General features: G+C 38.9%; 1 protein-coding gene across 4 annotated transcripts in view; it reads left to right on the top strand.

Annotated features, from left to right (window-relative positions):
* Positions 1–14,348, top strand: part of RBPJ (recombination signal binding protein for immunoglobulin kappa J region) — a 103,288-nt gene that overhangs the window by 28,711 nt on the left and 60,229 nt on the right. Inside the window, exon 2 of one of the 4 annotated variants that reach the window (XM_042936751.1) lies at positions 7,423–7,605. The exons of the other annotated variants lie outside the window; for them this stretch is intronic. Within the exon in view, the coding sequence (XP_042792685.1) occupies positions 7,589–7,605 (17 nt within the window). The 5' untranslated portion in view covers positions 7,423–7,588. The remainder of the gene's footprint in view (positions 1–7,422; positions 7,606–14,348) is intronic. 4 annotated transcript variants of the gene reach the window in all.

Raw genomic sequence — 14,348 nt, 5'->3', positions numbered from 1 at the left:
GTTTGCTGCTACTGCTTTTGCTTCTCTAACATCCTTTACTCAGCACTTTTGAACTACTGGTTTTTCATGTCCCTCTCCACTTTCCCCCCACTCCTAGCTTTGGTCTCTGGGACAGGTAACAACTTGCTAACACCGATCCATTTGAAAAAGGATAGGGGTGTGTGTGTGTGTGTGTGTGCGCGTGTGTGTGTGTGTGCGTGCGCGCGCGCATGCCTGTGTGTAATTATGTTTAAATTATACCTGTGTATATATACTGTGTCATCTAGAATTCTAGCAGAAATATGGGGGCATATCGTGGTTGAACCCTGGGTGTTTATTCAACTTTTTTTTTAAGTTTATTCATTTTTGAGAGAGAGAGAGAATGAGCGTGAGCAGGGGGAGGGCAGAGAGAGAGGGAGACACAGAATCCAAAGCAGGCTCCAGGCTCTGAGTTGTCAGCACAGAGCCTGATGTGGGACTCAAAACTCACGAACTATGAGATGATGACCTAAGCTGAAGTCGGACACGCAACCGACTAAGGCACCCAGGTGCCCCGGGTGTTTACTATTTTAAGAGTAGCAGCAGCCTCAGCCACTTTGATGGAAGTTTTTATCAATGTTACCGAAGATTAGGATATACGTTTTAAGAAAAGAGTTTTCCTAGTTGGGAGTTCCTCAAAAGTAAAATTAGGTGAATATTCCATCTTCCAGAATTGCTGTATCACAATGTCTTTTAGTTATTGAGCCTTGTTGATCTTGAGTTTAGCCTCTTAGCTATAGGTTCTGATGTTCTCTTATCCCTAATTGGAAAAGGAAGTACAGTTTTATTATCAGGATGGGAATCGTGAGAGTTTATGATTCTTGGAAAGATTCTTTGAAAATTACTCAAAGTTAGGTTTAACTTTAGGTTTATAATCCTCTTTAGCATTGGCAAAAACTAAAGTTGAAATTTCCTAGAATGTGTGGTTTTCATACTTTTGATAATAGCAGTGGTTAATTTTCTGTCATTATATAACAAGATTGTTTCCAAGACTTGGTTGACAGAAATTGTTTAAAATTCAAGTGTCTGTAGAACACATCCTGTAAATTATGTTACATAATTTAAAAGACTTTGCTTCATCAACTCAGTATACCATGTTTTCTCAAAATATTTTTATATACAATAAGCTTGTGAGGATTTATATAAAAATACCAACTTGGCTCAGTATGTCATACGTTGTAGGTGCTGAAAACATTAAAAAAAAAAAAAACATGTTTTTCACTTCTGGTCTCACCTATTTTTTTTTTTTTTTTGTCTCCTTTATTTATGTATGTATGTATGTATGTTTGTTTGTTTATTTAGAGCACATGAGCCAGGGAGGGGCAGAGAAAGAGGGAGAGAGAGAATCCCAAGCAGGCTCCACACTCTCAGTGCAGAGCCCAATGTGGGCCCCATCTCAAGATCTTGAGATAGATCATGACCTGAGCTGAAATCAAGAGTTGGGATGCTTAACACTCTGAGCCACCCAGACTCTCCTTTACTCTTATATTGTCATTGTGATGTTAAAGTCTATTTCACACACTGCTCCTGCAGTTTGGGGGTCATGCGAAGAGGTCCAGAGATCTGAAACACCATTGTGTGTTCTGAGAAATCTCTAAGTTCCACTATGGCTAGAACGTACATTGTATTTGTATGGGTAGGAGAAGCTAAGAAGCTGGATCAGGAAAAGACCCTGTGGGAATGCAGTTGTCCAGCTAAACCCCAAACGCAGCAACCTGTATTCTTTCATAACTTTCTTAATTTTATGTTCTTTTGTCGTCCAAACTTAATTTCTTCAAGAGTAACTCTACCTCCGTATGTTAAAAGCTGGCAAATTTCTGTATCACCTTTTAATGATCTCTTAAATTTTCTGTTGAGATTTCTCGTCATTTAAATGTAAAGAGTAGAATTGAGAAAGAAGGAGACAAAAATATGTGACAGATCAAAAACTTTTTTGGAGTATTTTCTGACCTTAGATTCTTGATTTAATGGGTAAATTTTCTTGCCCTTTATTTAGAAACATAAAGTTGAAGGACAGAAATAAAGGAGAATTTAAGAGTCTGTGATTTAGAAAGTGACCTGCTAGTTGGCATGAAATCAATTTATTGGGTTACAACTAGCATTTAAATTAAATCATGACAGAATAGGATACAGTTAATATTTCTGAGTGCGTATCAGGTTATGTATAAAAACCTACTTTTGGTGATGGTAAGCAAAGTTTGGAAAACTCTTATTTAATATTTATGTATGCTTTTAGCATTTCTATCTATATTGTAAAGATAGTATCCATTCATTTACTTAGGTATTTGAGAACCCACTGCTTCTCTTTCTCATCCTCTGTCTCCTTTCATTTGGGCGGTATTATGTGCCAGATACTGTTCTAAAGCTTTTACATGTATTAACTCATTTTTTTTTTCTTCCATTACACAAATGGTATTTTTATCCCAATTTTTCAAAAGGAGAAGCTCAGGTGCCTAGTGATGATTAACTTGCTTGAAGTTGCATAGCTAGCTCGTAAGTTGTGGATCTGGGATTCAGGTTCAGACCCAGGCAGTCTTTTCTTCAGAGCCCGTTCTTCTAACCACCACGCTTCATTGTCTCCTGTGTGAAGACACTTCTCTGACACTGTGATAAGTGCTAGAGGTACATCTGAAATGGTTCTTGATGTCATGGAACTTAGATATTTATAAATGTTGTATTTATAATTCTCTATATTTGTTAAAATATATAAAAAGATACACAATGTGGGAAAACACTATATATAATTAAGTAACTGTATATAATTAGCATATTACCATGTTATAAATTTCAGTATCATTGACTGTTATTTCCATTGTGTGGATATGGCATAATTTAACTATTCCTGTGTTGGAAAGAAATTCTCATTCCTTTCTTAGTAAGTAATATTGCAGTGAACATCAGAATGCATTCATTATTGTCATTTCAAATTACTATGTGAGTCTATTTACAAAAACCTAAAAATTTGAAGTTACTGGCATCTGTTTCTAATTTTTTGAAGTTTACCCTTTAGCAGTAGTGCTAATCTACCTTCATAAGCATTGTATTCAGTAGTTACAAACAAAACAGAATTCAGTCAAAAATGTCCTATGTCAAACTATCTTCTTTTAAAGTCTCTGTTGTCCTTAATATTGTCATTGCAGTGTATAAGCCCTTCCTAAATATTTTCTTTCATTTACTCAGATGTTTCTTTTTTTTTTTTTTTAATTTTTTTTTTTTAACGTTTTTATTTATTTTTGAGACAGAGACAGAGCATGAATGGGGGAGGGGCAGAGAGAGAGGGAGACACAGAATCGGAAGCAGGCTCCAGGCTCTGAGCCGTCAGCCCAGAGCCCGACGCGGGGCTCGAACTCACAGACTGTGAAATTGTGACCTGAGCCGAAGTCGGACGCTTAACCGACTGAGCCACCCAGGCGCCCCCAGATGTTTCTTTTTTTAATTTTTTTTTTAATGTTTCTTTATTTTTTGAGAGACAGAGACAGAGCATGAGTTGGGGAGGGGACAGAGAGAGAAGGGGAGTCACAGATCCCGAGGCAGGCTCCAGGCTCCGAGCTGTCAGCACAGAGCCCAACGCGGGGCTTGAACTCATGAACCATGAGATCATGACCTGAGCCGAAGTCGGACGCCTGACTGAGCCACCCAGGCGCCCCTCAAATGTTTCTATACTTACTATGTTTTAGAGTATATCAGACATGCCCCCCATCATGAACATTCTTTGTTTAGTTGTCAATCATGTATCCAAAATGTGGTGCGTAACATTTTCACATACTTAGGTCATTAGTGCCTAGTTTGTTCCAGGTCTTTGGTAGTTAGATAATACATTTAAAAAGATAAAGATAACAGTTTCCCTATTGGACATAGCATAGTGAAGGAGGCTGTAATGACTGGCATGGAAATATATTTGTCTCTTTTATAAGAAGTGAAATATTTTGTAGACAGTTGATAGAGTCTTTAATTAAAACACTAATTTTACAATTAAAAAGTATATAGTTGCACATCAGAATTTCTGAGGGGCATTCCTATTGTAATCCACTATTTTGGATATTAATGCTTGTAAAATGAGTTATACAGAAGGGTTAGTGTTATTGATGAAGATATTTTTTTTTTAATTTTTTTTTAACGTTTATTTATTTTTGAGACAGAGGGAGACAGAGCATGAACGGGGGAGGGTCAGAGAGAGGGAGACACAGAATCTGAAACAGGCTCCAGGCTCTGAGCGGTCAGCACAGAGCCCGACGTGGGGCTCGAACTCACGGACCGCGAGATCGTGACCTGAGCCGAAGTCGGCCGCTCAACCGACTGAGCCACCCAGGCGCCCTGATGAAGATATTTTTAAAAAGACCTTTAAGTTTTTTATTGTAATAGTTTGACTCTTAAATGTAGTAATTCTGCAGGATTTTGTTTCAGCAGTGTATAAAATGGTTTCTTTGAGTCATCTAACTACTTACCAAACAGTGGCCGTAGTAGTTGTGTTGATCACTTCTGCAGTTAGTTTTGGAATGTAGTGTGGATGCATGGTTTCCATTCAAATTTGAAATTGTTTAGGAGTTTCCTTTCCTTAACTTGGCGGATTTTTCTTCGGTCCTTTTTGTTTCTTTTTTAGTTTAATAATGTTTTGAAGTATTGGAGGGAGCTGTCCATCTACTTTTGGGGAGGGGGCTTGTTTTGTTTGTATTTTTAATTACTGATAACCTGACTGAATGGCCTCCCCTCTCTGAGCTAGTAAATATCTCTTTCCATGAGGCTAATACTGGTAGCAGTTTATGAGACAGGACCTGTTTGGAAAAATGTGGCAGTGTACCCTCTTTTTTTTTTTTTTTTTTTTCTTAAGTAGGCTCCACACCTTACATGGGGCTTGAACTCATGACCCTGAGATCAAGAGTCACATGCTCTGCTGACTGAGCCAGCCGGGCATCCTGGCATGTATCCTCCTAAGGAAAATACTTTTCGTTGCTCATTTTTCTTTGGTCATCTAAAATTCATGTTGATAACTACTGTGGTTTCCAAGTCCTCTTGAAAAGATATTTAAGTGTATAACTTCATGGAAATACTAGATTTCATTTGTAGGACTCAAATGGAGTTTCTGATTTTAGTGTATATGTCTGATTCTAATCCTTAGTGGTTTGACAAAGTGTACATATAAACCATGGCTACAGATCTATTTACGTATGTTTGACTGGGTTTTGAGTGAAGAAGTCTTTGTAAAATTAAATTATTGTTAGGGGCGCCTGGGTGGCGCAGTCGGTTAAGCATCCGACTTCAGCCAGGTCACGATCTCGCGGTCTGTGAGTTCGAGCCCCGCGTCGGGCTCTGGGCTGATGGTTCGGAGCCTGGAGCCTGTTTCCGATTCTGTGTCTCCCTCTCTCTCTGCCCCTCCCCCGTTCATGCTCTGTCTCTCTCTGTCCCAAAAATAAATAAAAAACGTTGAAAAAAAAATGTAAAATTAAATTATTATATCAGCCAGGTTGAAAAACAAACGTAAGTGTTGGACTTGATTTCTTCTGACTTACTCTAGAAGATAGATTGGCGTAGCAGATTGCTTAAATAATCTCTGAGCCCGACCTCCCCGCTGCAGAAGGAGGCAACTAACTCCTCAGTCCGGGCGTGGTAGACCAGGATGAAATAGCAGTGGTGCTTTGCACGGTTCTTGGCATAATGACAACGGATGTCAGCCTCAGGACCCCCACTCCCCCAGCAATATTCTGCAACAATATCGTAACAGATAAGTGCTGAAATTCTAGCTAAAAGGTCTAGATTTAGGTCCTAGTTCTTTTACTGCTTGCTTTCTTAGGTCAGTTAGTTGGCCACAGTGTCCATTTTGTCCTCTATAAAATGAGGTTCTAAAAATGAAACGACGTAATGAGTAAGAGCTTCGGACCTAGGCTTTGATTCTTTTTTATCTAATGTATTTATATTTTGCCCTACTTCCCAATAGTTGGCATTAATTTTTACGTGCAAGGGAGGAGCTGTCCTTCAGGAATATCAAGCTAGTAGTTGTGTGTAGGACGCATTTACTTGGAGGAGCAGGGTATAGGAAGCAGCGCGAGCGCCCTTCCAGGGAGTTGTAACATCTATTGGCCCGTCAGGAGGCCTTGAGGTGAAGTGAGAAGGGGCAGGGGGGTTCCACTGCGTGGTAAAACAATCTGTTCAGAAAGACTACCGTGGCTCTAGTGATTTCACTGGACCGGGTCCCTTGATTGTGTTCTTCATTAGCTTCTTCCTGCCTACGCTGGTAGAGTTCTTTCCTCTATGCAGTTTTGTCACTGTTAATCAGCTTTCTGAACAGAGACCTGTATTTTGTTATCTGCGTTGTCCACAACCTGCAATAAATCTAAATCTCAAAAATATGTAATTTTCTGACATCGGACTTTGAAAGGTTTTCATCAATTGAATCTACTTTTGCAAAAAGGAAATAGTTCCAGTTTTTCCTTAACACAGACTTTTTAGTGCTGGCTGGGAAATTTTGTCATTTTCCATTTCTTGTCTTTTACCTTCACACGAGCTGTTCTGTAGACCCAGAGCATCACAGACCAGTTCCGGTGACTCTTTTTCTTTGGAAGCCCTTTTTATGGCTTGCTTTTATTTCAGTCATCCTAAAGTAATTTTAATTGCTTTATGACAAATGCGTATTGATTGTCAGTTAGTTTTACTTTCTCTGTGTAGCTTGAGTACTCCTTCTGGTGACTGTTACAGATTGCCAAACCTGAGGCAAAAGTAGAGTGAATTCTTAGATTTACAATGTGGCATATAAACTTATCGTATCACTTGAATAATGAAGTGTTTTAAGTATTTTATATAAGAAAGGTGGGTGGGAGTGAGGACCGCGGGACGGAAGCCTGCCAGGGCAGCCACAGAGCAGCAGTACCAGTTGGTAGTTAGCCATGTGTTGTTCATTGATACGTGCATACTCTTATAAAAGTAAGCTTTACGAACTGGAGCTCTTTTCAGCGTAATGACTTCCATGGAATTAAAAAGATTTAGCGATGTTAGCATCAGGTGGGACAGGACCCTCTGCTGTACTTACTAATGAGTTCCCTTTTATACAGGTTGTGTGGGTTATTTTCAGCTCTCTCTTAACACAGAATAGAAGAGCTGGTCAATCAGAGGCACCCACCAAGTGTTCAGATCTGTCTTTTAGATTATTTTCATTTCGTGAAAAGAACACTGAAGAATCACTTGGGGCAAAGAGATTTGGTGGGGTTTTGTTGGATCTCCATAAAGCCAGAGCTGTCGCGCCAACTGCTAAGCATGTATTCCTTCTCATCCATAATGAGGCCTCACGTTAAAAAATGACTTCCGTGGTAGCAGCAGCAGCTTTGTTTTTGTTAGTCGTGGCAGCAGTTAACAGTGCACCAGTGGCTTAACATACCAACACTTAAGTCCTTATTTTTTGTTTTTGTTTTTAAGTCATTGAAATTATGAGACTATCATTCAAATGGAAGCGTTATAGTTCTTCGGAACCATTATGATCTCAAAAGGAAAGGAGAATGATACAGATACACTGGCTGAGGTGTTTTGAGGTGCATCGAAGTGTTCCAAGCTGTGACTTACCTTAACATGTTCTTGAAGTACCATGGCGTGGATTAAAAGGTATGCTTTAGAAATCTCCCAGTGACCCCAGGGTCATGGATAGAATGAACGCTCGTGATTCTATATTTAATTGTCACATAGTTAAAGAGATTTTAATACTTAGATTATAGATGCGGTTATGGATTTATGGTGATAGTATTTTTTCTTTTGTTAAAAAAAAACCCCATGTATCTATTACCAGCTTGATGAATGATTCCCTCCCCTCCCCACCCCACCCCCACCCCCGGCCCAAGAAATGGTTATAGAAGACACTGGGATAGATATTTTCCCTGGATTTGAATAGTGATGGGCTGTAATTTCTTTTACCAAATAGTTTAGGAATTATTCATGTATTAGTCTGTAATAAGCTCTGTGGTCTGCATCGTAGACTAGTTTGTCTGCCGTGCTGTCATTTCATGGCCTGAACAGGAAATAGTTGGTTAAATGCTTTAGTTGGAGCCTTAATTTGACTAAACAAAATCATTCTTACTTGGACCATTTATAGTTCATGCTTGTTTTTGTCTTTTACAAATAATTTTTCCTGAGAGGAAAAGGAGTGTCTTCTTATTAACAGTGATTGTTACTGCTTCTCTAATTAATCATTCACGTGTTTGTGGTATGTAGTCCCACTGTTATTTGTGGTTGCTAATAGTGGTAATTCTAGGTTTCATATTACCCACTTAACCATCAAAAATTGTTAGGGTTTTTGTGTTCATACATTTTATTTGACTGATGTAGTCAAAACTACTTTTTAATTATTTGAAACCTTGGAAACCTCCTACTTTTGTATGGCGTGCTTCCTGCTAAATGTTTGCTTAGGGATGGTGGAAGTGAATAAACCCAGGAAGAACGCAGAGTTTATTACTGTTGTACTGGGTTCAGAATTCTTCATCTCTTAGGTAATGAAGGAAAGTATTTGGGAAGGTAACAGTTTAAATCATTGATAGGTAAATTTAATAGAAATATACTAGAGCAGTCTGTAATTTTTATCAGTTGGGCTACCTTATGTTAAGATCTTTTGACAAGTTAGCAGTTAAATTCTAGGTGGAATTTAGTTATTAAACATAAGACAAAAGGGCTTTATATTAAATTCTAGCCTATAATGACAGCAGTGTAATCAAGTTTTGAGGTAAGGTCGGCTGCTTATTAACCAAGGCAATCATTCAGTTCAATAGTATCTACTCTCTAAAAAGATCTTTTCTGACATGGGTTGGAGATGATATTGAATACATTGTTTATAAAATGTATTTCTTTATAATATTTGCTATTTCAGCTTTAAAAATCTCTTTTTGTGGGGTAGTACATGGGGCATCTGTTTTTTGTTTTTTGTTTTGTTTTGTTTTGTTTTAACTCCACAGAGGATTCTTGATGCAGAGACCAGAGTTGGGAACCCTTTGGAAAAGTTTGTAACTTAGTGGTTAAGAGCTTACACTCTAGTGCCAACTGACCTATGTTTCAGATCTAACACTTAGTTTATTATTTTGACAGGTTGTAAAAATGATATGGAAAAAAGGTTTATATATTAAAAATATAGTAACATAAGTACACATAATTATATAATTTATGTTAGTGCATTTTATATGTGTGTGTATATATGTGTGTGTGTGTGTGTGTGTGTGTGTATGTACATGTACATATCCGTATATAGGTTATATATCTATATAAATAAATTATACACACAGTGCTGGGTAGGAAGCCATTGTTGAGTAACAGATGATTATCAAATGCCAGATCAGGAACCTGGTTTGGGAGGGGGGGGAATGCTATTAACATATTTTTCTTGCCTTGAGTTTTTACACTTTCTCACATGATCTTCCTAGAGCTAAATGCACAATCACTATTTGACTGATGCTTTCAATTCTTTGGGCTTTTTCTCATCAGTGAAAGGTGGTCACTAGAGACTGGTAATTTATCTATGGTCCTCTAATTCTGCCCAAGTAGAGCATTCTCTAAAGCTATGTTTTTCAACGTTTTTTTTTTTTTTTTTTTTTTTTTTATTTATTTTTGGGACAGAGAGAGACAGAGCATGAACGGGGGAGGGGCAGAGAGAGAGGGAGACACAGAATCGGAAACAGGCTCCAGGCTCCGAGCCATCAGCCCAGAGCCTGACGCGGGGCTCGAACTCACGGACCGCGAGATCGTGACCTGGCTGAAGTCGGACGCTTAACCGACTGCGCCACCCAGGCGCCCCTAAAGCTATGTTTTTCAAATTGCAGGTTTCAACCCATTCATTAGCGGGTCAAGAAATTGATTTAATGGGTTATGATCAGCATTAAGACACATATTAGAATAGAAAATAAAATATCAGAGAGCATGGGCTATAGAAAAGGCTATTTAAAAAATATTTTGTTTCAGGTTTTTAAAATGCTGAAATAAAATGTATACACATTTATGTTGATTGGATTGCTTTAAGTGTGCCTACCATGGTCACAGATGCTATTGGTCTGTCTTGTTTCACCTTGTTAAGAAATAACCAGGATACGTTCCAGTCTGTGGCTTGTAATGGTATGTCGTGCTCTATATTACCTTCAAGGATCCCCTTACGATCCCTTTCATTTGAAGTGAAGGTTATTATAGGAGAGTATCTAAGGAGTAGAGGAGAATAGGAGAACATAATGGCTTTTGAGTGGCATTAATCAAGGGTGTTTTATCAAGTAGAGTGATCAAGTATACTGCCCCTTGGCATACATTCTGGTATTTATCATCTATAGATCAGTGATCTTCAAACTGCCAGTAGTAGCCTATTCTGGAGTCAAATTAATAAGTTACTGCCTTTCCCCCTTAATTAAATGAAGCGGAAAAGAACAGAATAGCAAATGTCTTAATGTATCCCACAATATGGCTTTGTAAAACTTTTGTTTTAGGGGCATGTATATGTGCCAGATTGCAGAGACCTAAGTACTGGTAAAGATCAATTGGGAAATTGTATGAAGCTCAGTCTTACAAATCTAGATTGCCAAACTGACCCCGGCCAGAAGACTTCAGATATCTAAAACAGGATTATCAGTTCAGTCGGTGGTCTTATCTCTGATGGTAGGTTATAGTTAATGAGCTGTGAAACATTTTTGTTGTTGTTGTTGTTGTTGTTTTTAAGAGAGACGGTGCATATGCAGGGGAAAGAGGGAGTGAGAGAGAATCTCAAGCAGGTTCCATGTTCCTCACAGAGCCCTATGTGGGGCTTGGTCCCATGACCCCCAGTATCATGACCTGAGCCGAAATCAAGAGCCATTCAGGTGCCCCTTTGTTTTTGTTTTTTGTCATGTTATTGGTATGTGTGAACAGGTGTGAGCTTGCCCTGGTAAGTATTTAAAGTCTCCTAGGTAAGAAATTTATAATATATACTGCTTGAGGACGAATTTACTCTTACTTTACATTGATGAAAGTGGCCCATACAATTAAAAAAAAAAAAACAAACCCAAACACCTGATGATAGATACTAAAACCCACCCAGTTCATTTTCTCATTCCTTATATGTTAGGACTTTGCATGTAAAAAACAGGTGCTGCTTCAATTCAGAAGATAGACATAAGTTTAATGTTGCAAAAAGATTAAGCATAAATCAGATAGATTATAATATTTAGTGTAGTTAAATGTTAGACCTTTTATTTTTTTGTATATGTGCCTGTGTCCACTGCAGTGTCCTGCTAACAGGCAGATATTTGTTTTATATATTTGTTGAAGGTGATCACAGAGTTTCTAGTGAATATTTTAAAATAAAGCTTCAAAGTAGGACAATATCAGCATGTGTATGTTTTAGGATTGTGTCTAAAATACAGTTTCTCTCTAGAAAACAATAAGAGAATGAAGACTTCTGGTAAATGGTTTCATAGCAATGGAATTTGTATATTAGCTTTCTCCACTTGGGAGTTGAAAAATGGAAGAAATCTTTGCCAGAATAGGAGGCCAAAAGATGATAAGCACAATTCATCTTTCTTTGCAAGTTCTTGGAATTTGAGTCAGACATACATAGTTCCTGCTCTGAATTGGGTACGATATACTAAACTTAGAAATCATGTTTTGAAATTACAGAAGATAAAGTAGTAACCACCACCCTCCCCCACCCCCCCACCCCCGCAACCAGGGGATTAAGTACGCCGTTGATGGTAGGTTGTCTTTGCACCAGTGTGTGCAGGGGTAAATTGCTAGCGGTGAGGCAGAAAACAGCCTGTGGATTCAGAGAATGGGAAAATTAATCCCGTTTTTCCATTACTCCATTTCCCCAAAACCTCCCACTCCCCACCCGACCTTGCCTTCTCCCAGATTGTTCAGTTCTTCCTACCCTCATCAACAGCATCGCTTGGCTCTTCATCATTATTTTAGTCCGGTTTATTCCCAACCTCCTCTCTCTTCCTCATGCTGCTTCTCCTGTTGAGACTGCAAAGTTTCATGGTGTTGCTTCCTGGCATTTATTTCTTCTTCACAACTATGTCCCTTTACTTTAGTTACCAGCATGCATGAGAATGACAGCAACTTGTATCCTTTGTCTTTGGTAGATTTTTCCTCCTAACATGTAGTTTAGAAAGAAACTAAACTGTATTCTAGTTTAGTTGGCCTCGAACTGAGAGCAGTGGCCACAGATGGCCCCAACCACATATCTAGGATTAGAAGAAAGAACATTTCATAAATTACTGTTAATTATTAGATATGGTTCCAGGATACTTTTGGTTACTAAAAACAAGTCAAAAACTCTCTTAAGAATGAAGATTAGCTGCTTTGAGAGTGTTTTAAAAAAATGTTTTAGGGGCGCCTGGGTGGCTCAGTCGGTTAAGTGTCCGGCTTCAGCTCAGGTCACGATCTCGCGGTCCGCGAGTTCGAGCCCCGCGTCGGGCTCTGGGCTGATGGCTCAGAGCCTGGAGCCTGCTTCCGATTCTGTGCTTCCCTCTCTCTCTGCCCCTCCCCCGTTCATGCTCTGTCTCTCTCTGTCTCAAAAATAAATAAACGTTAAAAAAAAAAAAATGAAAAAAAAATAAAAAAATGTTTTAGATTATGAAAATAACAAAGTTTTAAAAATCTTTTGTATAAATAACATTGTTAGCATTAGGCACTTTCTCAAGCTAATTTATAGTACTTTGAAAAACATTGCCATTTTGCCTGTTTCTGGAATCTGGGATATCTATTAAAAGAATACTTTAGAACCCTATCTCAAGCATGAACCTAACTGAAGTGGAATATACTAGGTCAGTAATTGTCATGAAAATTGGGGAATATCTTGCTTGTGAAAAAAAAAAAAAGAAATCAGTTTATCTTGTAATATTGAACTGCTAGGCGAGTATGGGGAGACTAGTGCGTAGGTGAGCCAGAAATGTGCACACATCCCAAACCTGTTGCTTAAATGAGGGGTACGGTTTTCGTTATGGAGACCTTATCAGCCATGTGGCCAGGTTCTTACACATCAGAGCGAGTGAACTGCAAATAAAATAATGGCAGCTTTAGATGACGCCCACAAGTCGTCAGGTGTTGCTTTAACAACCGTCACATCAGCATATACTCTTTAAAAATAATGACTGGAACTTTGGAAAATAGCGATCGGAAAGGACAGCTGCCTTCTTCCACTCCCCCACCCTGCCCGCCCCTCGCTCACACGCTTGCGCTCTGTGATTATTTGTTATAAGGAATCCTGGGGAGGAACTCTTGGGGTGGTCGTTAGGACAAAGTATGTTTTCAGAGCATTTACTTTGGTGGAGTGCTTTTGTGTTTCGTTACAACAATGGGAGGACCAAGGTGATTAAAAATGTGCTGCAAGTGCTGATAGTAGCAGCTAAGCGGCTAGATTAATCAAGTCTGCATGAAATTTACCTTTGTGAAAATTCCTTTTTGGTTAAAATTCCTGTGGACAAAGTAATCTGTGAGTGGGAAATTGTGGCCTGGGGCAGGGACAAGGCAGGTACGGGTGGTGACTTGGAGCAGGTAAAATCCTTTGGGAACATTGACTTTTGAAGTGAAAGCTGTGGCTCCGCCCGCCGAGAACCAGTTTTCAATGCCACTCTCTCTACCCCCGGAAGTCACACTGTGTTTTGTGGACTCCTGTATCCCCTGCCCCCAGACAGTGACTAGTCATAGCGGGTACTTAGTAAATACTTGTTAAGTGAACGAACTTTTGGTAATAGAGGTTATTAACATGCATTTGACCTGTCATGGCAGGACAGACCATTTCTTATGTGCCAACTTCTTAATTTACAAACGGAGAGAATGAGTGGATATATAAGGAAGTAATCACATTTTGAAATGATTTTAATTTCTTCAGTTTTATCGTCACTGAACTCTGAGTTAGAATTTGTATTAAAGACCGAGAAAATCTTGAGCGCATAATAGCTAGTATTTAAGGAGCGTTGGACTTAACAGAATGCCCCCTCCAGCTCTCCAGGTTGTTACAATTAACGTTTGTATTTTACAGTGCGGAGACTGAAGCCCTCGAATAACTGTGAAAGGGCTAGAGTGGTTTTTTGTTAGAAAGACCAGGACTTTGGGGGAACAAGTCTTGGAAATAGTTTATACAATAATTCAACAGATTTTTCTCACAATGGTAGATCTCCAAGTGTGAGTTTTTTGTTTTTTTTTTTTAATAGGGAAAGAATGATTGTGATCTCTGCTCGTATCCCACAGAAGAAAAGCTCTGTATTTGAACTAAAACATTTCCATATTTGGGATTGACCAGATTTAGTTTGTTAGGAGGTGGACAATTGCCCTTTTATGGCCGCGAGACACTCCATTACTGCTTTATTTCTCTTCGGCTTGGTGGCTCTGACACTTCCTCAGGCAATCCT

Source organism: Panthera leo, chromosome B1 (genome assembly GCF_018350215.1).
Source record: "Panthera leo isolate Ple1 chromosome B1, P.leo_Ple1_pat1.1, whole genome shotgun sequence".
NCBI lineage: Eukaryota > Metazoa > Chordata > Mammalia > Carnivora > Felidae > Panthera > Panthera leo.
The sequence above is the reverse complement of the archived record's forward strand: the minus strand, read 5'-3'. Positions and strand labels throughout refer to the sequence as shown.